At 36.3% G+C, this 25141-nt stretch overlaps 1 protein-coding gene across 12 annotated transcripts in view; it reads right to left on the reverse strand.

Annotated features, from left to right (window-relative positions):
- The window catches only part of HDAC9 (histone deacetylase 9), a 576603-nt gene that overhangs the window by 183565 nt on the left and 367897 nt on the right, over positions 1-25141 (reverse strand). For all 12 annotated transcript variants that reach the window (XM_073809646.1, XM_033862982.2, XM_033862975.2 and 9 more), the window contains 4 exons: positions 23721-23776; positions 23389-23476; positions 17670-17789; positions 17261-17358 (listed from right to left, as the gene is read on the reverse strand). In XM_073809646.1, the coding sequence (XP_073665747.1) occupies positions 17261-17358; positions 17670-17789; positions 23389-23476; positions 23721-23776 (362 nt within the window). The remainder of the gene's footprint in view (positions 1-17260; positions 17359-17669; positions 17790-23388; positions 23477-23720; positions 23777-25141) is intronic.

Below are 25141 nucleotides of genomic sequence, written 5' to 3' on the forward strand. Positions count from 1 at the left end.
GAAGAAGGCATTGCTGAGTGGCTGGTATATTTCTAAAGATATATATATTTCTAAAATAAGTATAGGGCTCCCCTGGTGGCACAGTGGTTGAGAGTCCGCCTGCTGATGCAGGGGACACGAGTTCATGTCCTGGTCCGGGAGGATCCCACATGCTGCGGAGCGGCTGGGCCCGTGAGCCATGGCCGCTGAGCCTGTGCATCCGGAGCCTGTGCTCCACAACGGGAGAGGCCACAACAGTGAGAGGCCCGCGTACCGCAAAAAAAAAAAAAAAAAAAAAAAAAATAATAATAATAAAATAAATTGAGTATATTTCTAAATCCATTCATGTTTGTCTTGGGAATACACTTAGATTCCCATTTTGAATGAATGGTGAGCAAACATCCAAGCTTTTCTTCTAGCCCTGACACTAACTTCCTGTGTGATCTTCATAAGTACCTTGTCCAATTCATAAGGATGTCTGAGGACAAATAAAACATTACAATAGATGCAGGGCTTTTGAGCTTTGGGAAGAAAGATACTTCTTTAACATTGGGCCCAGGAAATATCTATTGACGATTCATGGAGGAAAGCATTCTGTAGGTTTATTCTAGGGAAAAATTCTTCCCTCAACTGTCATTTTGGGAAGAGAAGTGTCACACTTCTGCCTCTCCCAGAACAAGAAGTACAAGAGTCTGTATTACATGGAACACTGCACATTCCAGCCACACCACAGTTTCCCAAACACATCCCATACTTGGCATATCGGAATCAGGGTCAATTCAGCCAAGGAAAGCTGCATTCTTTTGTTATTCAAGAAAATCATTTTCTCCTTTTTTTGAATCTATTAAACATCACAAAGGTTTGTGTGTCATAATGTTATTAATGACTTCTGAATGTTTTGATATCAATAATTTTTTGGTTTATTCTTGTGTTTTTATTCAGGCGTTTTTCTTTCACTTATATAATTCAACCTACATGGATATCCTAAAGACACTGGTTGAGTACTTAAACATCCAGTAAAACAAAAGAGCATTTTAAGCAAACAGCTAAGGACTTTGCTGATTTATTGCTCTGATAGCCATAATTATCTTTTGAATAAATATGTGATAAGCATAGCTGTGGTTTGATAAAGTTCAGGACATATGTACATCTAGAAATATTATCTTTGGAAACAAAATGACATTGCCACACCATGATACCCCAGGATCCACTCCCAAAGCCACTTTCTTTTTTGACCAGGAAAAGTAATATAGTTTAACTCTTACTGTCTTATTTCAGGGTGTGCTTTCTTACCATGAAAGGTATTTACTTAATTGAAACTCTTCTCTTATTGACATAAAGGCAAACTAATATACGCTCTTCTCCCTCAGCAAAATATAGTCATGAATAACAAATGAGGCTTTAATATTTCTTAAGTCCATAAATGGATTTACCCATAAAACCAATTATATGTTCACACTGCAATTAGTTGCTAATTGTAAGAGTTAAAAAAAAACCAATCCATGTTTTTAATGTGTCATATCTGATCTAGTAAGTTTGGGAGATATGTGCACATATTTAAACTGAAACAAAATACACACAATGACTGTAAAATATCACCAATTTGCTATAATTCTGAATGGCAGTAACGTTACCCTAAGAAAATTCACTGGATGATTTAATAGTGATATCAAAGGAAACTGACCCTCTTTTCCCTTTTCCCTCTCTTGTTGCTTCTCTGTTTCTCATTCCTTCTTTCTTTGTCTTTATGACCATGTGTTATCTAAGAACCATCTAGATGCAACCAGTGAGAAATGGAGAAGACAGTCTGTAGAATATGGCTCACCCAAGTGCTCAGTTTATCTGATAATGAAATATTATATTATATATTGCACTTGTTTATATTAGATTGATTGCTGGAATCTAAAGGGTAGATATATTTTACTTACTTTTATATTATCATGTTTATTTAATTAATAATGAACTGTCTGAAGTGCCAACTAACTTTGCTCCCTGTGTATCAGGATTTCCCAAACTATGTTCTATGGAATGCTAGTTTCTGTGGTATTTGCAGTTCTTTTGGGGGAAAGAAACTGGGGAAATGGAGAGTTCCATGTTCAAGTAATTTGAGGAAATAATGTGTTAAATAATCTAAGATTTCCTTACTACTGGAATTCTAAAACTCTTTAATATGCTTTTGCAAATTATCAAGAGGAGATTTTTCACCAAAGGATACTTCTTATTGGTGAGAAATGCATATTATTATCCCCTGTATCTCATGTTTAGCAGAACATAGTGTGGAAAATACTTCTACTGGTATCTCAAATTTAGAGCTATTATTGGACTGTCTTGCTCTCCCAGATCTTTGTGTTGCCTGTCTTACTCTACTTAGGCCACCATAACAAAATACCATAGACTGAGTGGTTGAAACAACAGAAACTTATTTTCTCACAATTCTGGAACCTGAAAGTCTGAGGTGAGGGTGCCATCCTGGTTGCATCCTGTAGAGGGTTCTCCTTCTGGCTTGCAGATGGCCACCATCTCGCCATGTGCTCACAGGGCCTTTCCTTGGTACATGCATTCAGGGAGAGAGAGAGAGAAAGCTCTCTGGTGTCTCTTATAAAGACACTAATCTTGTCAGACCAGGGCCCTGCCCTCATGACCTCATTTAACCCTAATTACTTCCCAAAGGGCCAATCTCTAAATACCATCACATTGGGGGTTAGAGCATCAACATATGAATTTGGTGGGGGACAAAAGCACTCAGTCAATAACCGTGCCTAATAAAAAAATATATTTTGAATTAGCTGAGTACTCTAAGACTTTTTTTTCTTTTGATCTGAGCAGACATCATGTTCATCACTGACAAAAAAATCTGTCAAGGCCTCCTTAATTTCTCTTAGGAGGTTGAGAAGTGGACGCTCAGTCTTGTTTTCTCAATACTGCTTTCCCTGGGTTCTCCATATGGTTACTTAGGCCCAGACACATCATCCTTGTGGAGCGCTAATGCCCAGTCCAGCCTGTGCATAAGAATACTCAGATAGGAGTACTGGATGAATGGTCCCCAGGATCGTGCATGAGATCAGAACACATTAATGTCAAATTAACATAAATAAGGCAAAAATAGTTGTTTTTATTTCCAAAAGAGCTAAGTCAGATGGTATCACTCATGACTTTCCTACCCAAGATGTGATAAGTAGGGCAGGAAATAGGCCTGAACTCCACGTCCCTTGGCTTTCATAGCATGACCAGATCTCCTTGTCGGAGAGGGCTAAGGCTTGAATAATTATTAATTCGCTAAGATGCATAATCTATCTTTACCAAATGGACCAAAAGCAACAGAGCAGCAGCAAGCTTGCAGAGGACAGAATGCTTGGTGACACTGCAGCCAACCCCTAAGGGGGAGACTTCCTCATTTCTGCTTCTTGGCTTTGAACTGGATTGAGAGCACTTTTGTATAACCCCTTTGTGAGAGATTCTAGAAGCTGGGATTTAATTTTGTAGAGTCTCCTGAGGGGTCTTTATTCCTCAGGGTGTCAGGACAACTCTCACACCACAGGAGCGTTCCTCACTTATTTCCACTTCAAAGGAGCATTAATAATAATCCTCCTTATTACAGAATCCAACCAGACCTTTCTGGTGTGATGATTAATTGGGAGGTGTTACTTTTTTTTTTTTTCTCCAATATATCAGGTGCAATCATTTCAGCCCCTAAAAATAAATGTTCTCTCTGCAAAAAAACAGCAACAAACAAAAATGTTTTGAAAAGTAATCACTTGTTTAAAAAATGGAAATTGGGCTTCTGTGTTGTAAGGAATGTATGGGCATAACGGTGAAATCCAACACTGGTAAATGATCTGACTACCTCAAAGTGAAGTTTTTGCCTTCCTACAGTGGCCTTTAACCCTGCCCTTTCCTCCAATCTGAGAAGAGCTGATGTTGATGGAACATATAATGGCCCCTTTCCTGTGTAGTAAAGTCAGCAATAAAGCTTAGTAATTAAGGGTACCAGGGAGGCCCAGCCCAGCAGGCTAGTGGTGTGGCGAACACTTTTAGAACTTCAAACAATATCAAAGTCACTAAGAAGCGGGCCTAGCTCCGTTCTGGTTTGAATTAAGCCTCACTTCCACACGCACTTTTCAAATCCAAGCTCAAACAAGAAAGCCAAGGCCTTCTGGATTTCATTAGAGCCAATTATCTTATCTGTTTCATCTCAGACCTGACCCTAAGGCTGGCAAACAGCTATTCAGTGCATTTGTGTGGTTGTTTGAGAAAGCCTCCAGTCAGCCAATGGCCCGAGGACCTGCTAATTAAAACACCGTTGCCCCCTGCCTCTAGTGATTAAATATTTTCAAGCTTTTGTAAATAATTTTTCCATTCTTTGCCCCAAGCCTCAAAGGTCCAATACATGCAGTAATTTATTTAGTTTGTCAGAGAAGACTGTTGGAAATAGGGTCATAATGGAACCTTTGGAGACTTTTATATGTCTTGGTACTTCTGAAAGTGACAGTTTATAAACCAGCCAAATGTGTACACTGTTCTGATGTAATTATGGCCTAATGGCCTTTCTCCTTTTGAAGTGATATAGTGTATAACAGGCTTACATTTTGTCAATAATCATATTTCCTCAAATGTCAACATGATATCTAGCATTGGAATTTAATGAGATCATTTAAGTCCTAGAAATTGTATCAAGGTACACTGCCTTCAAGCTTCTTGCCTGAGGGTGGGTCACAGTCAGGAAGACTAGCTTGGGAAGACTAATCGAATTCTTGCTTGCTCTTTGTGGCAAGGACCTGCTAGAGAACACTGAATTCTTTCCAGAGCCAACTTCTGAGAAATCAGTGAGTGATACGATGATGCCACTTCAGAGAAGAAAACATTCAGGGAGAACATTTAGAATTAAAATCATTAGATTAATAACTTTTTCCAGACCTAATTTATATTCAGAGTGATCTGAGAACTTCAGAATGATACTTATCTTACAACTGGATTGTGCGGAGGGAGAGGACATTAAGAACTTGCTTTGTAGCTGCGACGTACACTACAGCATACATGGGTTTGCTAAACACCCCAGGAAGCCCACCACGGCCCTCCTAACACATGGACTTCCCTGCCCCCCAAGCTCCTCGGGCGTGACCTGGCCATGCGTGCCAAGGTGCATGTAACGCCAGACTAGCTCCTCCTGGACCAAGACACAGACAGAGCAGTGGGTGAGCATACACAGCAAACACCTCTCTTCCCTACTGCCCTGGGTACAGCCATTCAAACTCACAGCTCTTCTGGCCAGCGCAGTCATGTTTTATGGGAGGAAAATAAAAATCCGGGGTTTTGTTTGTTGTTCTTGTTGCTCTTTTTGAAGTATTACAAGAAAAAATGTTGGCAGGCTCATTAGCTGCATCCAGTGTTCACTAACGCACCTATGAAAAAGAGCTATGGGACGGAGCAGCTCTGCTTCTGCTCTTCTTAAAATGACACTTTGGTCTTATCCTAAAGAATAGGCTTTTAATAAAAACATCCACCAAAGGCAAACAATTAAACAATATATAAAGCACCAGGGGGCAACCTCGTGGTTCAGTAACAGTCTGGAGGCATTCCAAAGCAGAATATGTGGGTATTTTACAAGGAACAATACACTTTTCCAAAGGTATTATAAAACAACAAAATTTTAAAGTGGGCCTTCAAACTTGGTACAGGATTTCATGCTCAGCTCTGACAATGGGATGATCTTTTTACATTCTAATTTCTTCAAAAGCATGTTTAGAGAACTGTGTCAAACATTATGTCTATATATCTATATAGAGATATCACTGCTTTTTTAGAAGACACAAAATAGTAATTTGTTTACTTTCAAAAAATTGACACTAGTAAACTAACGAGTGAGTGATCCTTCTTTCATAATTATTATTTTTCATTTGGATCCTGTATTTGATTTATATCAATTGTCATACCCTCAAATAACTAAACTAAGGGCAATATATTTAGCTTCTGACAGACTTCAGTCTTCTAATTTAGAATTTAATCAGATAACTAAACTGAATCAATAAAATAAGACACACCCCAGATTTTATTATTTCTGTCCCTGCCTTTTTCACCTGCCGAGTCACTTGGAAAAATTATGTTTATTGCAGAAAAAGGCATCACTGAATAATTTCTGCAAATGTATTTTCAATTTAGAAGTCCTGGAATATGAAAGGGAAGTGATAGTATCAGAAACTTATACAAGGGAGAGGACTTGGGTACACAAAGCAAAGTCAGAGGCCCAATGCGGCAACTTTAACATTTAAGAGACTTCTGAAACTGAAAGCACAGAAGATCAAGCTTTCTTTGGGCTACAAAACTTTTAAATTATAAATCTGTGCCAGCTCCATTCTTAATCTGGATTGTAAATAAACTCCCCTTCACATCTTAGCTTTCACTATTATTCAGTCCATTTCAGTAATTCCAATATTGCTTTAATTTCAAGAAGTTATGAAACAACAAAAAATATACATCCTAGGTGAACCAATATTTTGTTTTCAACTACAACAATATACATCTTTAATACATAAGATAATATGTAGAGGCTATTTTTTGACAGCCATTTCTGCAATTATTTTCGGATGCAAAATATGCCCAAGTTGAGATGCAGATGGATTTAAAATTCTGCTGAGATTGAAAGGTGACTCACTCAGCCATCTCCCCCTTCTCCAGCCCACTTTTTTTTACTTTTGGATAAAATGCCTAATTTTTTCTCCAGAGCCTCAGACTGTGTATTCTCAAAACTTTTTTTTTTGGCTGCTCTGCATGGCTTGTGGGATCTTAGTTCCCCAACCAGGAATCAAACCCAAGCCCCCTGCAGTGGAAGCCTGGAGTCCTAACCACTGGACTGCCAGGGAATTCCCCTCCCACCCACTTTTTAAATTGCAAAATATGAATTATAATGGCAAGAATGTTACTTTGCTGAGCCTTTCCCATTAGGAGTTACGCAGTCTATAAGCCTGCTGACCTCCGTATGGCTTCACAACAGGGCTGATCTTTGGAGTAGAAGATGTTTAGACAACAAATACCCAGAACTGGGGCGCCCATAAGAAAGATGGACAGATTTATAAGAGTTACAAGGACAAGTCCTCACCCTTCTATAAAAGTGCCAGAGGAGTTTAAATGTCTATATAAATGGGAACAAATGTTGATAAGTTTCATCTACATGACATCAAATCATTGGGATGAAATATGGAAAACTGAATCTATCATTCAGATATCTGATGTCATGCAAAGACCTGGACTACTATCTGAAAGTCCTGCCTACCAGAAAATGGTGTAAGTTTCGGCCCTGAACCTCAGAAGTAATATCTGAACAGACTTCCTATTGAACACAAGTTTCCCAAAGTGGACCCTTTTACTTGGAAAAGTTAATAAGTAAATTTCTATTAGTAAACATTATATTTATCTAGTTCAGAAAAAAGATTACAAATTTACATTTATGGTATATTAAAACAAAGTTCTATCTCTTTTTTCACATTATTTGTCATCTCAAACTTAGTTACAGTAAACTTTAGGTGTGAAATCATGGAAATGGAGGGGAATTATTCAGTTTCAAGATAACACATGAAGAACAAAAGGCATTGAAATTTGGTTAATAAATAGTTGTTTAATGAAATACAGGATAAGTGACTTTTATTTGGCTTTATCTTACCAGTAAATGAAGCATAATCTTAAAATATTCACTAAAACTGTGAAAAAAGTGTGACTCCATAGTTTATTAATTATATTTATCTTCCATTCTGGCTATGTCATAATTAACGGCACACCAATTCCATTATTACTAGATGAGATGATTTAAGTTGATGAATTGATCTGAGCTGCTTGACAGTCCAAAAGATCTGCTATTTCTGGCCTAAAATGCTTCACAATAATATTTCGTAGAAAGCTTTCATTTCCTGATATCTCTGAGTATTACACATATGTTGGGAGGATTTTGTGCAAGGCAAGGGTTTTGTAATCCACTGTTCCATCTTGAAAATAAAAACAAATCGTTTCTAGTCACGCAAACTGCTTTCTTCCTTAGAGAGAAGTGCTAAGGAAAAGTTAATAGAACATAGCTACTCTTTTAATTAGTCCTTATTATTTGGAAAACTGTATAATTGCTACACGAATTCCTGGAAATTTCTGGCTTTAAAACTGTTCTAAGTCAGAAGGGAAAAATGTCTTAAAATTTTTACAGTTGATCTGACCTTTTAAAATAATAATAAAAACTATGCCTTGCATTTGAACTATTTTAAATAGTTCTTCACAGAAGATAATATAATTCACATTTCAAAACTTCAAGCACTTCAAGATACTTCCTGGACTTTTTACCTGAGTTCTATACTGTCTAATAATATCATATCTCTTTGATGCTCAGCTCAAAAATGAAGTTTGCAAGTGTCCCAAGGAAGACAGGTGTGCATAAGATCAATTTACTCCCAGGGTCAAAGAGCAAAATTCTAAGGGTATCTAGAGACACACACCTATAGAAATTGTAATTTTTTGATGAAAATTGGTACAATATGTTGCACAGATGAAAGAGAAAAAATTATTCTTAAACTATACTTATTGCTGAGACTAAAGAGCAGATAGAGCTGACAGCTTTCTAAAAGTTATTCCTACGGATCTTTTTCTTCTGACCTATTCTGATAAAACTTCTTGAAACATCTCTACATGCTGAATATAAAGAACAGAATCTGGACAATGAATTAAACTGTAGATCACTCCAGCAGTAATTTCATATGTATTGCTCTTCATTGAAATAAAATATCAATAGATGAAAATCATTACTGCTTTGTTCCCAAGATTGATTGACAAGTTTGGATTTGAAGCCCACATCTTCTTTATTAGCCAAGTCTTTCACAAAGAGAAAATGTGGGCTTGATTTGTGAGCTATGATAAATGGTCTGAGAAAGATGGTAGTAGGGCCAATTTGATATGTACAGTATTTCATATTGGCAAATTGCTTCAAGAAATTCCACCCTCTTTCCCAAAATGTCTTCAACATCCTTGGGAAAATACATACTATCATGAGCATAATATATTAGGTTGTCATTAACAATTGAAAATCCATTTCAAGACTGGGAAGCATCAACCACAGTTCTTATAGACAAAACAAGACCCCAAATCATTTTGCAGTATTGAGTATGATTTTTAGATGACAACAAATCATTCTTTATTTCAAAATTGGAGCTAAGCATTCATTTATCAGTCTATGTTCTATTAAAATTTAATTCGGGTTTTCTCAAGTTCAATCACATACCCATTCCAAAAAAATCTAAATGTGTACATAATAAAAAAAAATTTGTTTTAACAAAAAAGGAAAAAATATATTTTCCGTTGTAAACAGTCTCGTTATCAAAAGGAAGAAAAATTATAGGGGTGTTATTTGATAGGCTTAATGTGGCACATGAGGAAAGGCACAAAGAGAAGTGGCTTGGAATTATTATATGATACAAGGGTAGTGAGAATCAGGGAGTAATTTTCAATTTTAAAATAGTATTACCAATTTAGATGTCGAAGATAAATGCTGGATAGACTAAAATGCACTGGCAAAGAATTTCTCACTTTATTATTGTTTTGTTACCCCTACTCTTGACAGAGGAACTACAGTTTATAGCTCAGGGCCAAAGGAGTACTGTCTCTACACTCACACTTTTTGCCACCCAGTCCCTGATCACCGTTAACCAGCTATGTGACATCAGGTAACCAACCTACTGAACTCAAGGGAGGCTTGGTATCCTCATCTGGAAACTGGGAGCACTTAATTCAACAACTTGTAAAGATGAAGAGAAATGAGCAACTAGCAAGTCCTCAATGAATTTCTATATTACTATGATATTATTATCATTATATTATGTTATTATTTTTATAATAGTTTTACTTTACATTCTCTTACCATGAAATTTCACTAAAATATGATAAAAATAAGAATAACCATAAAAATATGTACTTAGTTGTCATTACCAACGAGAGAACATAAATATTTACTATGATCCCATCTCATTTCTCAGACAGAATTAAGCAACCTCTAAATTTCAGACTATGCATATGCCAAGACTATTTAGAAGTCAGTGCTCTAAAATTAGTTATAACAACAATGATATGTTTGATAAAAAAGAAAATAAAATATTGTACTTATTTATGTTCACTGCCCAAAATTATCTACTATCATTCCATGGTAAATTCAACCACTCTAAGAAAACTCCAAGCTAACCATTACTGACTAGTTGTCTGAGGAGTAGCTGCTCTATGAATATGACAATTAAGGGTTCTATTCTCTGCTCTCAAGTTAAATGTATATGTTTCTATTTTTGCCACAAACAGGAGAAGTCATAGGAAGCTCTATTTTAAAGATGCTGTATCTACAATAGAATTGACAGTGTGACAGATGAACTGAGAATAGATGTTATCTAGTCAAGTTTCCAGTCACAGTTTTGTATCAATGGATTTTAAATTTGCTTATATCATTAAAGCAAACAGGTATAAACCAAAGACAACGGAAAGAGATATATGCTGTTTGCGCTCTTTGTATATGTCCAACTGATTCAGCTGCTTTGACTTTGTAATAAATATGCTAATTTTTAAACATTCTATTGGTTATATGGTCAAAGTATTTTAGCAAAGGCTACATTTGCAAGCACAAAAACATTTTGATTAAAGAGATACTTCATAAATCAATGAAAAGAAAAAACAACTAGTTTACAGTAGAAATAACAACACTTTTTTTTTTTTTTTTGCGGTACGCGGGCCTCTCACTGCTGTGGCCTCTCCCGCTGCGGAGCACAGGCTCCGGACATGCAGGCCCAGTGGCCATGGCTCACGGACCCAGCCGCTCCACGGCCCGTGGGATCCTCCCAGACCTGGGCATGAACCCGTGTCCCCTGCATCGGCAGGCGGACTCTCAACCACTGTGCCACCAGGGAAGCCCACAACACATATTTTGACTAGATATTTATTTTCTAGACTAGATAACTTGCTCAAATCCTCTTTTTCAGTTGGCATACTGACAACCTTGGTGAAACAGAATCATTCTGTTTAGAAGTTTTCCCCGAGAGGTGAACATGCCCAAAGACCTGATATTTACAGACCATTTGTATTTGGAAATCCTTACCATTAACAAATATTAATTATGGTAGCTACAGACTATAAGCACGTTAGCCTGGAGAGCAGTAATTTTTTAAAAATCACAACTTGTTTGCATCTAAGGAACCCAGATCAACAGCTCTAAGCCAATCTCTTAGCTTGTTTTCAGTGTGTGCCAAATGAGTCATTTATTATTTCATCAATACCTTCCAACTGTAAAGGGCTTATACCTATTTTTTGAAATTAAAAATCCAGAGATCATCATTCATTCATTTATTTATCTATCCAATAAAACATGAATAATTTGAAGAACTACTAATATTTTATTTCTACAGTGGAAATTGCTACTCTCTTTTTAAAACACGTGGAGATGTTTTCCTCATTAGATTCAATTAGAAGCATGAGATACATATTATCTTGCCCACTATGAACAGACTACTAATACTGTTAAAATTACCATACTACCTAAGGTAATCTATAGACTCAGTGCAATTCCTATCAAAATACCAATGGCATTTTTCACAGAACTAGAAAAAATAAACTCAAAATTTGTATGGAAACCCAAAGAGGCTGAACATCCTAAAAAATCTTGAGAAAGAAGAACAGAGCTTGAGGAATCACTCTCCTTGACTTCAGACTATTATAAAAGCTACAGCAATCAAAACATTATGGCACTGGCACAAAAACAGACACATAGATAAATGGAACAGAATAGAGAGCCCAGAAATAAACCCAAACATTTACGGTCAATTAACCTATGACAAAGGAAGCCAGAATATACAATGGAGAAAAGACAGTCTCTTCAATAAGTGGTGCTGGGAAAACTGGACAGCTACATGTAAAAGAACGAGATTAGAACATTCTCTAATATCATATACAAAAATAAACTCAAAATGGATTAAAGACCTAAATGTAAGACCATAAAATTCCTAGAGGAAAACATAGGCAGAATACGCTTTGACAGAAATCATAGCAATATATACTTTTTGGATCTGTCTCCTAAAGCAAAGGAAATAAAAGCAAAAATAAACAAAAGGGACCTAATTAAACTTAAAAACTTTTGCAAAGCAAAGGAAACCATTGACAAAATGAAAAGACAACTAACTGAATGGGAGAAAATATTTGCAAATGATATGACCAATAAGGAGTTAATATCCAACATATATAAATAGTTCATACAACTCAACATCAGAAAACCAAATAACCTGACTAAAAAATGGACAAAAGAACTGAATAGACATTTTTCCAAAGAGGACATGCAGATGGCCAACAAACACATGCAAAGATGCTCAACATCGCTAATCATCAGAGAAATACAAATGAAAACCACAATGAGATATCAGCTCACACCAGTCAGAATGGCTATCATCAGAAAGAACACAAATAACAAATGTTGGCAAGGATGTGGAGAAAAGGGCACTCGCACACACTGTTGGTGGGAATGTAAATTAGTGCACCCAATGTGGAAAAGAGCATGAAGGTTCTCAAAAAATTAAAAATACAACTACCATATGACCCAGAAATTTCACTCTGGGGTACACATCCCAAAACAACCAAAAACACTAATTCGAAAAGATATAGGCACCCCAATGCTCACAGCAGCATTATTTACAGCTGCCAAGATACGGAAGCAACCTAAGGGTCCATCAACAGATGAATGGATAAAGAAGATGTAGGGTGTGTGTGTGTGTGTGTGTGTCTGTGTGTGTGTGTGTGTGTGTGTGTGTATGCACACAATGGAATACTACTGAGCCATAGAAAAGAATAAAGTTTTGTCATTTGCAGCAACATGGATGGACTTGTAGGGCATTATGCTAGGTGAAATAAGACAGACAGAGAAAGACAAATATTGTATGATATCACTTATATGAAAAAGCTAAAAAAATACAACAAACTAGTGAATATAACAAAAAAGAAGCAGACTCACAGATACAGAGAACAAACTAGTACTTACCAGTGGAGAGAGGGAAGGGGGGCAATTTAGAGGTAGGGGATTAAGAGGTACAGACTATTATGTACAAAATAAGCTACAATGATATATTGTATAACACAGGGAATATAGCCAGCATTTTATAATAACTATAAATAGAGTGTAACCTTTAAAAATTGTGAATCACTATACTGTACACCTGTAACATGTAATATTGTACAAAAAATAAATTCTCTTATATAAATAACCACTTTAACATCTACAGAACTCTTAAAGAATTAACCTTTAGAAAAAATGTGTCCAGCACTCATCTAGGGATTATGGATAAGACAGAACCATTGGAACAATATTTTGAAGTGACTGGAACAGAAGCTGCTAAGCAGGCATTTAGCAAATTTGTTGAATGAAGAGAAGACATTTGAAATTGTTATAAGCAAATGAATGGGTGTTCAGAGTTCTTTGTGAAGCATGCTCCTTGAGGGACCAAGGGATAGGATTCATGCAGGTCCCTCACGGGTTTCCAATGCTTCTACTGTAGTGTATTACTCCCCCTTTCTTCTCTGATTTATTTATTTATTAACTGTTTCATTCAGCCAGTATTACTTAATAGCTCTTCTCTGCCATGCTGTGTACTAGGCATTTGTGATTTAGGTTTGGGGTAGAAGGCCTTATGTTTCAGTATAAGTTCACTATGCTTTATCACACCTTAGTCTTTTAAGTCATGAACAGTAGAAAAGAGTAGCAGTGTAGTGGTATAGAAAGAGCATAGATTTTTTTTTGTTTTTTTGCAGTATGCGCGCCTCTCACTGTTGTGGCCTCTCCTGTTGTGGAGCACAGGCTCCGGACACGCAGGCTCAGTGGCCATGGCTCACGGGCCTAGCCACTCCGCGGCACGTGGGACCTTCCCGGACCGGGGCACGAACCCGTGTCCCCTGCATCGGCAGGCGGACTCTCAACCACTGCGCCACCAGGGAAGCCCTAGAGCATAGATTTTAGAGCCACATCATGGTCCTTCCATATAGTAGTTCTGTGGCTTATACAAACCACTTAAGAAATAGCCATGATGTCTATAAAATTTATAATCTAGAACTGGCATGTAAGACCTTAATACAAATACCCATAATTATTTAATAAAATGATAACCTTAGAAATATATTTTAGGTGAACATAGAAGATATTTGAAATTATTTGAAGATTTTAAAAACTCCTGAGAAAAATCTGAATCATAACCTTCAATTATTTCAGAGATGAATGATAACTACAGGGAAGAAACAACTAATTATCTGAACTAATTTAGATATTCTCTTATATTTTTAAAACTATGTTTAAAACTTATAGCAAAGATGAAAATGTTTGGTTTGCCTGCAATTTTCTTCTTGCCACATAAAAAAACACATAATAGAGACCACAAAGGCAATATATATGCAAATTTAAAATTAGCAGCCATCTTATATCCTATTATAAATGGAGTTTCAGAGAGGTTTTCCTTACAAAGATACTTATCATAGTCCAGAAACAATTAAAAATTAAGAAAAGGTACCATTTACTTTTCTCCCAACCTCTGTATTCTGCACCCACACACAGATGCCAGAAAGAGCTTTAGTTTCAATACTTAGAAAAAGGATTATATTAAGAAGGATATGCTTATAAATTAATACTACATTAAAAAATATTTGGGAGTCTATCGCACTAGAGCCCCAAATTAGAAAGAAATTTATATATTTAGCTGGGCACTCTTTGCCTGCAAAAGACTTTATGAAGTATGATCTGTATACCTGCCACGCAATCCCACCCTCACTCTCTTGAGCCCACAGAGCAAGGTCATTTTATGGCTCCATGCTTTTCACACCACAGTCTATTCTCTCTGCCTAGTATGAAACCCCCTACTCCAATTCTTTTACCCCTTAAAAACTCCCACTCATCTTTGAATGCACAGGTTGAACAATACTTGATGAAGCCTTTCCCGAAACCCTTCAGGAAGAATTCATCATTTTATCCTCTCTATGTCTAAGGACATCTGTTCACTAGAACAATAAGTATCACTTCTATTATGTTCCCTGAGAGCAAACTGGCTCTAAATTCCAAGTGCTCGCCATTGTTCCTGGCACATACTGAGTGTTCAATGAGTATTTTTTGAATGAAAGACTTACTTTCTTGATTCCTCCTTAAAAAGTTTACAAGTATTTCTAGTTATACACGTTGAGCAGCAAGCAGACATGGTATAGTATAGTTAAAAACTGACAGAATTATTATAGTTTAAATCTGGTTCTTAAATAACTATGAACATTAAAAGTCACAATTTTACATTTCTGCAGCCTAGCTGAATAATGCTGCTTCTCCTCTAATTAAGCCTGGATATGGTGACCACACTGGGAAGTTTAAAAACGTTTTCTAAAATAAAGTGTCCACATTCCAGGCAAAGAGAAGGTGCCATTCTTGGGGATGTTCAAACACTTTCAGGAGCACTTGACTCACTTAACCATTTCAGTAAAAAATCAATAGTGTACACTTAATACCTGTTTTCACATTATTTAATGTAATTGTTGTGTTCAAAGGGGTTCTTTTTAAAAAATCTCATCTACCATTAACTTTGTCATGAGAGAACAAACAGATACAAAATATTAATTATCCTTCCCTGCTGTGAATGCATAATGCATTCTTATGTAAAGCAACAGTACCACAAATAGTATTGTGATAATAAAAAACTAGTAATTCTATGTTGCAGACCAATGACTATGATCATATGCTATGGTAAAGTTGAGAACTTAATGTGTGTATCATGTAAGTTACTAAGTCAACTTGGTAAACAGACAAATAAATTCATATGTGAGATAATGTAAAAATCTATTATCCCATTAGAGTTCCTTTAAAACATTAATAATGTTTTGTTAAGTTGCAAAAAGAATTCATAATATTGAAACCCCTATAGTTTCTTAATATAATTGTTTACTTTTACTGCTAATTAACGCAAGATATCTTCATAGACAACCCAAGTCAAAATAAACTCACCTATTTTTCCTATAAATAGTAAAGATACATGTACTATAGAACATGTACATTTTTTTCAAAGTACAAATCTGAAATATGAGTAGAATTTTCCTCAAATATCAAGACAATATATTTATTTTAATGTATATTCTTAAAAATAGCAATTTTCTATCATTTTTCTTGGGCCTGTTTTCAAATGAGAAATGACTCTCAAAGGAGAAATTGAAGTATGAATGATACACAGGACAAGAGAAACCCATCAAAACTTTACTGATTAAAAAATTTTCTTATCTATTTCAGATGCGTTGTCAACAGGATTTTTCCCTTGGGAATTTATAATTGGTAAATTAGCCAAAGAAAAGAATGCTTCAAAAATTTCTTATCATGCAGTTGTTTGCTTTTGCTTCAAATGAACAAAACATCCAAAATTCATGCAGTACCAATAGGTTAAAATCTCCTAAAATCTTGCAAGTGAGGCACATATTGACATAATCTGCTATTTCCCTTAAAACATAGACCTTTCCAAACACTGAACAAAATTTTAATTCCAGAGAATAAATGCCTTAAAAAACTATATCCAAAACAACAACTTTTAATTTATTGTATTTCTTGTTTCAACTAATTTTTAGAGCTCTTTAGAAAAATAGTAGCAATGTGTATATATTAATATACACTTTAATTACTGCCTACATTTTCTAGAGAAACTGGCAACAACCAATTAATCAGTTGGTGTTTTAATGTGAGAGGGAAAATACACATACTATGATAGGGAAAAGCCATTTACTTAACCATGAAATGAGACTGCCTAGGCCAATGTTCCTTGGAACTAAGAATGCCAAGTGGTGCTATGTGTAAAAATATGTGCAAAAAATTCTTTAGTCCAGTGAAGTTTGCGAAACGTCTGTTCAAAAAAGTTAAATAGGTAGTGAAGGAATTCCCAGAGCGGTTAATATGCTAATGTCCATTCTAAATCACATCATATGTCATAATAGGCAGAATTTTCCAGACTACTGAATAATAAAATCTTTTTTTCCCTTTTTTTTTTGTAGAAAGAGGGGAACATTCCTGGCCATTGATTACAACTAGGTCTTGATGTACCTTTTTTTGGTACACATACTCCTTAAGTGGCTTTGTAGCAATATTCAGGTCCCTCAAACCAAACATTTTTTGGAGCTTTAATAGAATGACTCCTTTAGCTACTTTACCTTAGTTAGAAATTTACATTTCTCTTTTACATTTGGTGTTGTTTCATTTGTTTTCTAATTTTCCACTTTCAGAGAAAGAAGTACCAACCTGAACGCTTCAAGGTACTCAGTATCTCCCATGGGGGGATCAAGGCCACCTGTCCAGGCAATATTTATATTGTATCCTTCTCCAAGGCCTGTTCCAACCTAGGAAGAGAAAAACCACACCACAGTGGGTAGAGAAGAGCACAGGGAAGAAGCAAGAAGAGAGGAAAACAAACACATGTGAGCTCTTGAAATAAACATCAAACAACATGTCAAATCAGCCCAACTTTGCTTGACAACCAGTGCTCTGGGTTATGCACTTGTTCTGCACTGGTTCTTGGTCCCGTGGGACAATTCAGTAATCTCGTGTAATTTAAAACACCAGCAAAGGACAAGAAAATTAGGGGTAATCATGCAATGCAATTACCTGAAAGATACAAATAAAAGTGGGGCTCTAAAGAAATAAACCGAACCTCATTTGGGGCTCCACTGCCAGGGAAAAAGTTCCCTTCATCATAGCGATGGAGTGAAATATACAGGATGCTGGGGTCAGCATAAAAGGCCTGCTGTGTACCATTTCCATGGTGAACATCCTACAGGGGAAAAAAAAAAAAACAGATGACAAATACAGTCGTGTCTCACTCTGTGTGGAGACAACTTTTCTAATTTCTAGTTCCCTGTCTTTCTACCCCACCCTCCTTCTCATTTGCTGTCTTGTATGTCCCTCTTTCTTTCTCCTGTTCAGCTTGCTTCCACACCACCCCCTTTACTTCCTGAACTTTCAGGCAAATTACCCTTTAATGCACTCATTTTTTAAACTGGCTTCTAAAAATCAGGAAACCACAGCAAACATGCCCTGGAGACTCCAGATGAGCAGTCATTGAGAAAGCCCAGTCCTTTGGTACAATTAGATATTTATACACCGGCCCTTTGTACTCTTTGCTTCAGTGATGGAATCTCGCATCCTGTTTTATGGAGGAATTTTATGACTTATTAACTGCCAACAGTTCATAACCCCTTAGGCTTAATTAACTAGCCTCATTGGCCTCTGCGGAAAGACTAATGTTTAAACTACAAACTAGTATTTTGCAGAAGGATCTATGGCTTACAGAGCATTTTCGCAATTCTTGACAGAACACTAAACATACGTGTATGCATTGATTTGCCAAGTCCCACCATTAAGGTCAAAGGCTTTGCAACCAGCTGAGTAAATTGGCTTTCTTGAAGCGTTCAATTCAGTTAGCAGTCCCTCAGCAGTTAGAATGACTTCAAAAGAGATGCCAGATGCAAAAAGGACTTCATACTTTATTTTGGTAAAATCGTGAAGGCAAGAGTCAAAGACACAGGAGCGTGAGCTCATTAGCTATTAAATCATTTGGGCCAAAGCAGAAAGATGGCATGGGCCTTTATGCAATCTTGTCCAATCTGCCTAATTTTAATATTATATTATGGCTCTCTTCCCAGCCTCCTTCTTCCTACTTTTTCTTTCTCCACACCACTCCCCCTTCCCACAGGAAAAAAAAGGGGCCTGTTTCATTAAAATGAAAGAAAAAAAATTCTTAGGACATTTGTATTTGATAATGATTCAAGACTTAATAGTTCTTTTTTTCTAATTGTTTTATGATATAAACATGCTGGAATTGATAAAAGATATAGGAAAAATAAAACCAATAGCATTTTTAAAAACATCCTTACTAAAAGACCCCAAGTGTCAAGAGTCTCAGTTAATATGGTTCCTAATAGCTTCTGACAAAGATAAAATAAATGACTCATAAAAGTGAATAACCTATATATTTGTATTTAATATAATATTACTGCTACATGTGTAACATTTATAGTTTCAGGTTCTGTTATAAAAAACTATTGGTCACTTGTAACTACTTACTTACACTGTATTTTATATCAGTAAGAATCACACTATTTTCAACAATGATTCCTACAATTTTTGAGTCAGGTACCATGCTAAATATCTTACATAGATTATTTAACATTTATATGAGGTATATGATATTATCGCTGATTTAAAAGGTAAATAGACTGAGACTTGGAGAGCTTCAGTTATTTTTCAAGACAGCGTCTTGAATCCACTTCTCACTCCAAAGGCCAAACTCATAACCATTATGCTGTTAACTTACACTTACATTCATTATCTCTTTGATCTTCTTAGCAAACCTAAGAAGTGAGACTGGTGGTCATTATTGCTCCTTATTGAGGTTTATATAACTTGTCTCCACTTCAACCTCCAGCCCAGAACTCCCTCACTAGACACCACTGAAACCTCCTTTTGGTGGGTTCTAAAAGCAGTGAGCTTGCTATCCACAGTGTAGACATACACTAATCTTCCCCCCTTTTACATAGTACATATATCCAAAATCAATTAAGGAATCATAAAATATTTAGAAAGAAAGGCATCTTTCCAGAAACTTGTACTGACTAAAGGCATACACACACATCAGGAAAAAAAATAGCTTACTGAAAAATATATATATTAATTCCTGGATTTCTGAACGTTTAAAGGAAAGGAAGGAGGAAATAGCAAAACTTGTCCTTTATGAGAACAAAAATGATACAATTTAACCCACAATGTCTTGAATTTGCTACTGGATACCTAGAGGATGGATAAACAAAATATTTTGAAAAATAACAGTGATAGAATGTTTGCATTGCTACTACAGGATAGAATTTTTAGTCAGTGTTGTAAGAAAAATTTTTCGCTGGGCCTAGATACATCCACAGTTTGCAAACCAGAAAAATATTGCCTTGATGTTGTAAAGGTTTATCTAAGAAGGTCAAATAAAAGATCATTTGTCTTAGATATAAAATAATATGTTCTTCAAAAATGTGTTGGGTGCTTATTGTCGCACAAATTTCAGAATAAGAAATATACTCTTGCCCACAGCACAATAAGGTTTCAACAGACATTATTCACTAAAATTCACAAACCCATTCTAAAAATACTTGGATAATTCTTGATTCCATATTTATATTCACAAAGCATTTAGAGATAAAGGTAAGTCCAAATGTGCCTTTTGTTTTGGGCAACAACTTATAATCTTGAGAGTATTTTTCCAGTTTCTCTGAAAATATAAATGCAAACTACTTACTGGTCAGATATGATCTGAGGATTTTTTCTCCACAGCAACAAATATATACTAGATCAATATAAGACAATTATTGGTGATTATGAGGACTTACTATAGTAAGGAAATGAACCAAATCATGAACAGCCTCAAAACAGATCTTGTATCTAAGATTTGCTGGGAAATACTGAAAAATAATTTCGCTATTTTACTGGTTAACGACATACTGTGAAAATTTATCCTATACAAGGATTTAGAGCCAACATGTTTTCACTACAATGTTAAAATAGCTCTGAATAAATTATATATTCTATCAACTAACGTTATCACTTATAATTATTTAGTACGGGCACTTGCGACAATCCTTTGGTCAAGTTTGGTGCTTGACCAAAAATGGAATTGCCTAAAATCTATGGACATTTGAAGTGTCTTTTTTTTTTTTTTTTAATGAAAATAGCCTAAAATATATTATTTTCGACTGAAGGTCACATTACATAAAAGCTACCTGAGTCATTCAGGCAAATCCTACTTCTAGGACAGGTTCACGCCCTGAACACAACGGCCAGTCTCTTGCAAGCTGAGAAGCAGGTGCACCTGCTCTCTTTCCTCACCAATCTGCGTATCTTTGGAATCTTCCCCAGAAGGAGAACTGGAATGAATAAGCTCCACAGATCAACTAGAATCATTCCTGCCTAAAATACTCAACGCCTCTGATATTTGGCTGTGGCTTCAAATAGGGGGTGAATTAGAGCTCTCTGTTACTAGGCATCTAAAAAATGTGGAATCTAGCTGCTCAAACAATGGAGTACCTCTGCCTTCTGTTGGCCTAGGAATTGATGGAGCTGGTTCATACCATTTAGCTAAAGTTAGTGACTTTGTATATGCAGGAATGAAGTTCTTCTGCCGCTGAAGAACCTTCACTTTTCCTCTGCTAACTTGCAGAACAGACCTGTCAGCCAGGGAGAACGGATGTCTCAGCGCCACGTGGCACTTTAAAACTTCCTTCTCGGCAGCTGGAAGAAACAGGGGAATTTCCTCAAAGTATCCCTGCAGCTGCAGAATTTGGAAGACTTGAAAGTAAGAATATGCGGGCTGGTGGTGATCTCAGAGGCAACCCTTTGGACAGAACTTCATATGTTTAGAGAATATAAAACAAAAACTTCTCTTTTACTATAGCCTGTTGGGAAATCAGTATCCTTTACGTGGGATAATGGAGCAAATTCATAATCAAAGGCCAGTAAGCTTACAGGACACTCCTAATAGCTACCAAGCAACTTAATTTATAAATCATATCAAATTACATCCAACAAACTTTTATTCTTATATTCATGTACAAAAACAAAACCTTACACACAAATCCTCTGAGGTACAAAATATTCATCTATCACAAGCCAGGCATTTTAGCCTTCAAGTCTCTTGTACAATTCATTGCTTTAGAGTTTGGATGTCACAAATGTGCTTTTAAAGAGCCTCTTAACAGTTATTATCTTCATAGTAGAGGAGATTCCTCAGAAAGTAATACTAAAAAATTCTTAAGGATAGGGTGACAGTTTAACAATCTCCTTCCTGAATAATTGTGACAAATTTAGAAAGCATAGAAAAATTTTCCCACAATCCTTGGTCTTCGTCTGCTACCTTTCTTCAAGTTTTTTGCTTATCGTTCGAGCAAAACTTAAGAGTTCTAGAAACATATTAAATGTTTTTTAAATTTACCATCTTATGAATCATGCAAGCCAATGAATATTAATTATTTAAAACGTCATTTTGTATATACATGGGAAAATAGGTACTGATGTCCTCCTTTTTGTAAAATTTTAAGACCTTGCTGCTGTAGTATATCTAGGCCTTCAACACATTTCTTTAATGTTGAACTATGACCTATACTGAAACATAAGCATGTTTGGAAAATACATGGGAAGTTGGGTTTCAATACCCTCAGCACCAAAGAACTTGCAGAAAGGCTACACTACAGGATGTGGAAAATAACCATTCCTACCAAACAGTACAAATGGTTATCAGTCTTTCATTCCTTTTATCTTCATTTTAACTTGACTAAGTATTTCTTCACATGGCTTGGTTTGTGCTCTCTCAACCCTTTGGTGTGCCTGCTTAACTGAATCGGAGGGCGGGACAGGGAGGCCACGACTTCCCAATAAGATTTAATTATGAGTGCAGATACGAACAAGATTTAGACTATTAAGGCTTGCACTTCAAAAAAAACTTTTAACATATTTTGCCTTTAAATCTTTTATCACCTGCAAAAATTAATTAAGTGCAGATGTAGCAGGTTAGCTTTGGATGCCAGGGTTCATTTCCTGTCTATGCTTTGTCAGACAACCTATTACACCTCCTCGTGAACTGGAGGCAAACCGAAAACGGGGCTCATAAATCACCAGTCAGCTCTCTTTCGCCCTTTCCTGGGTTGGTCCTTTTGTATGGGGCAGATCTCCAGCTCATTATTCACAAATATACTATAGACAACCTGCCAAGTGTCATCTGCATTTAAACAAACCATTTGTTAAACTAATTATAACTCCATTGTGTAAGAATGCATCATGTTAAAATGCAAGACTAATCTAATGCCTCTGACTTTTAATCACTCAGGGTTCCTGCCGGGAGTCATCCCAAACTGGCATACATGATCTGAGATCTTTTCAGAAAAAATGACATGCTGACTTGTTTTAATAATACCACTGTTGCACAACAAGCAATATGATTGCTAACCAGGGGAAGTGGCCAATTGGTTACCAAAGCAACAGCATTCTTTCCAGCACATCTGACTATTTAAAGTCTATATTCTGCAGGGAAAAGTAAATTCAGGTTCTGTTGGGTTATTTTAACTGTGGAAGTATCAATTCATTTAAGCATCATAAAAGTTGCCCTGATCTGCGCCTTCTTCTCATTAAATTGCAGTTAACACCATGAAAGTGAAACGTGAATGTTTATGGTTTCAGAACTGCAATCCTGAATTTAATGAGTTTCCACATTCAAAGGAAACACACCCTTCAGTTGTTTGCAAGTGCGAAAAGCAAGGCAACCTAACAGAGAAATACAAATACACTCCCTTTTATCTAGAGTCACTGAAAATGCAGCTCTGGCCAGGAATACATACCAGATCTACAATCAATATCTTGCTTATATTTAGTTGGTCTCTCAAGTATTTGGCGGTAATTGCAACTGAATTAAAAAAGCAGAACCCCCTGCGGAATAGAGAAGAACAGAGAAATAAGAAAGCAAATCAGCCAGGAAAACCATTATAAATAATGTTCAGAGCATTTTTTAAAATGCTATATGATCTCTGAAGCCATAAATCTGCTTCTGGGAGTACCTCGCAAGATTTCTCAGTCCATCTGCTAACAATTAGAGGCTTCAGAGACATGCACGGGGCAGGTGACCGCCAGGAACCGTGGCGCTTGGAGATGGGCAACAGTCCCTGGTACTTACATGGCTGTGGATTCTTCAGCGTGATGGCCTGGGGGCCTCACAACAGCAAATCCATTCTGTAAGAACAAGACAGATTTTCATTGATCAGATAGGAGAGGATTGCTTGGATCTCCACGTACTACAGAGCATCAGGCACACACAAAAACACTGAAATCTGTAAGAGGCTTCAGAGCTTGTTTTCTTGCCCCCATTACCATTTCACAGAATGAACAGAAACAATACATATGATCACATTTTCTCAGATCATGTCTCAAAAAGAAGGCTCCCACAGAGCCAGGGGAAGAACGGGGATTTGGGAGTTGTACCTAGCTGGCAAATGTGTACATCAGCTGTTATACTAGCATGATTCATTTTCAAGAACAACTTCTTATTTTATGACACCAGCATCCTAGAGAGGGAGAACAAATTCATTTTTGGTGCAGGTTTGGGTCAAAGTTCGGAAAGACCACGGAGGATCCAAAGTGAAAATTCTTTAGCTGGATTTCCTCAATGATTATTTCCACTCCAACGTCAGCAAAATGATAAATTTACACTCACACACTCACATACACACAAAAGAAACCCAGAAAGGTGAAAAAGAGAACAATGGAAAGCCCATATTTCTTCCAGTCTATAAATTTAGCTTGGATGACTGCCAAGACTTGCAACTTTATTGGATTCCCTAAGTCAATTTCTAGCCCACGTTCTGGAATTTTATAAAGAATTCCAGGGCTGAGTAGCAATCAGATCTATCCATGATCAAGGAATGCCTTAACCTCCAGATTAGTTGGAATGCATCACGGAAAGCTGAAGTAACTCCAGCATGAAGGCAGGGAACTATAAATCCTTGCAAAGCCAGCATGCTCAGAAAAGCTGGGCTGCTTGACGTGAAAAAAGAAATCATTTATCAGATGGCTCACACCACCTTTCACTTAACTATGATACAAGTAACATGCTCACGACAGAATGTTTCTTTAATATACAATCCTAAAACTTTTGAAATAATTTTAATATACCCCAGGGATATTTTTTCCCAGATCTTACCACAAGCATAAAGATAGTCTCAAGAAAAACAACCTATTCCCAACGGCTGTAAATATACATAAATTTTTCTAGAACATAATGGTAATTAACACACAATGAGTTAATTTGCTATATATTTTGATGGGCATATACATAATGATAATCCCAGAAGCAAATTAGAAGTCAATAACACAATACCAATTACAAATCTAGGAATAATGATAAACATACTCCCTATGCTTGTTCTCAAGCAAGTTACTATCTCTGTGGCTATAAAAGATTAATATAAAAGAAACTATTAATGAACAACACAAGACAGTAGAGAGTGCAATTTTAAGATTGTGGAGTGAAACTCTAGAGTGCTACATGACTTCTGAGAATGGAGAATTCTGTAATGATTAGATATGTGTGATATGTTT

Source organism: Tursiops truncatus, chromosome 9 (assembly GCF_011762595.2).
Source record: "Tursiops truncatus isolate mTurTru1 chromosome 9, mTurTru1.mat.Y, whole genome shotgun sequence".
In the NCBI taxonomy this organism is placed as follows: Eukaryota; Metazoa; Chordata; class Mammalia; order Artiodactyla; family Delphinidae; genus Tursiops; species Tursiops truncatus.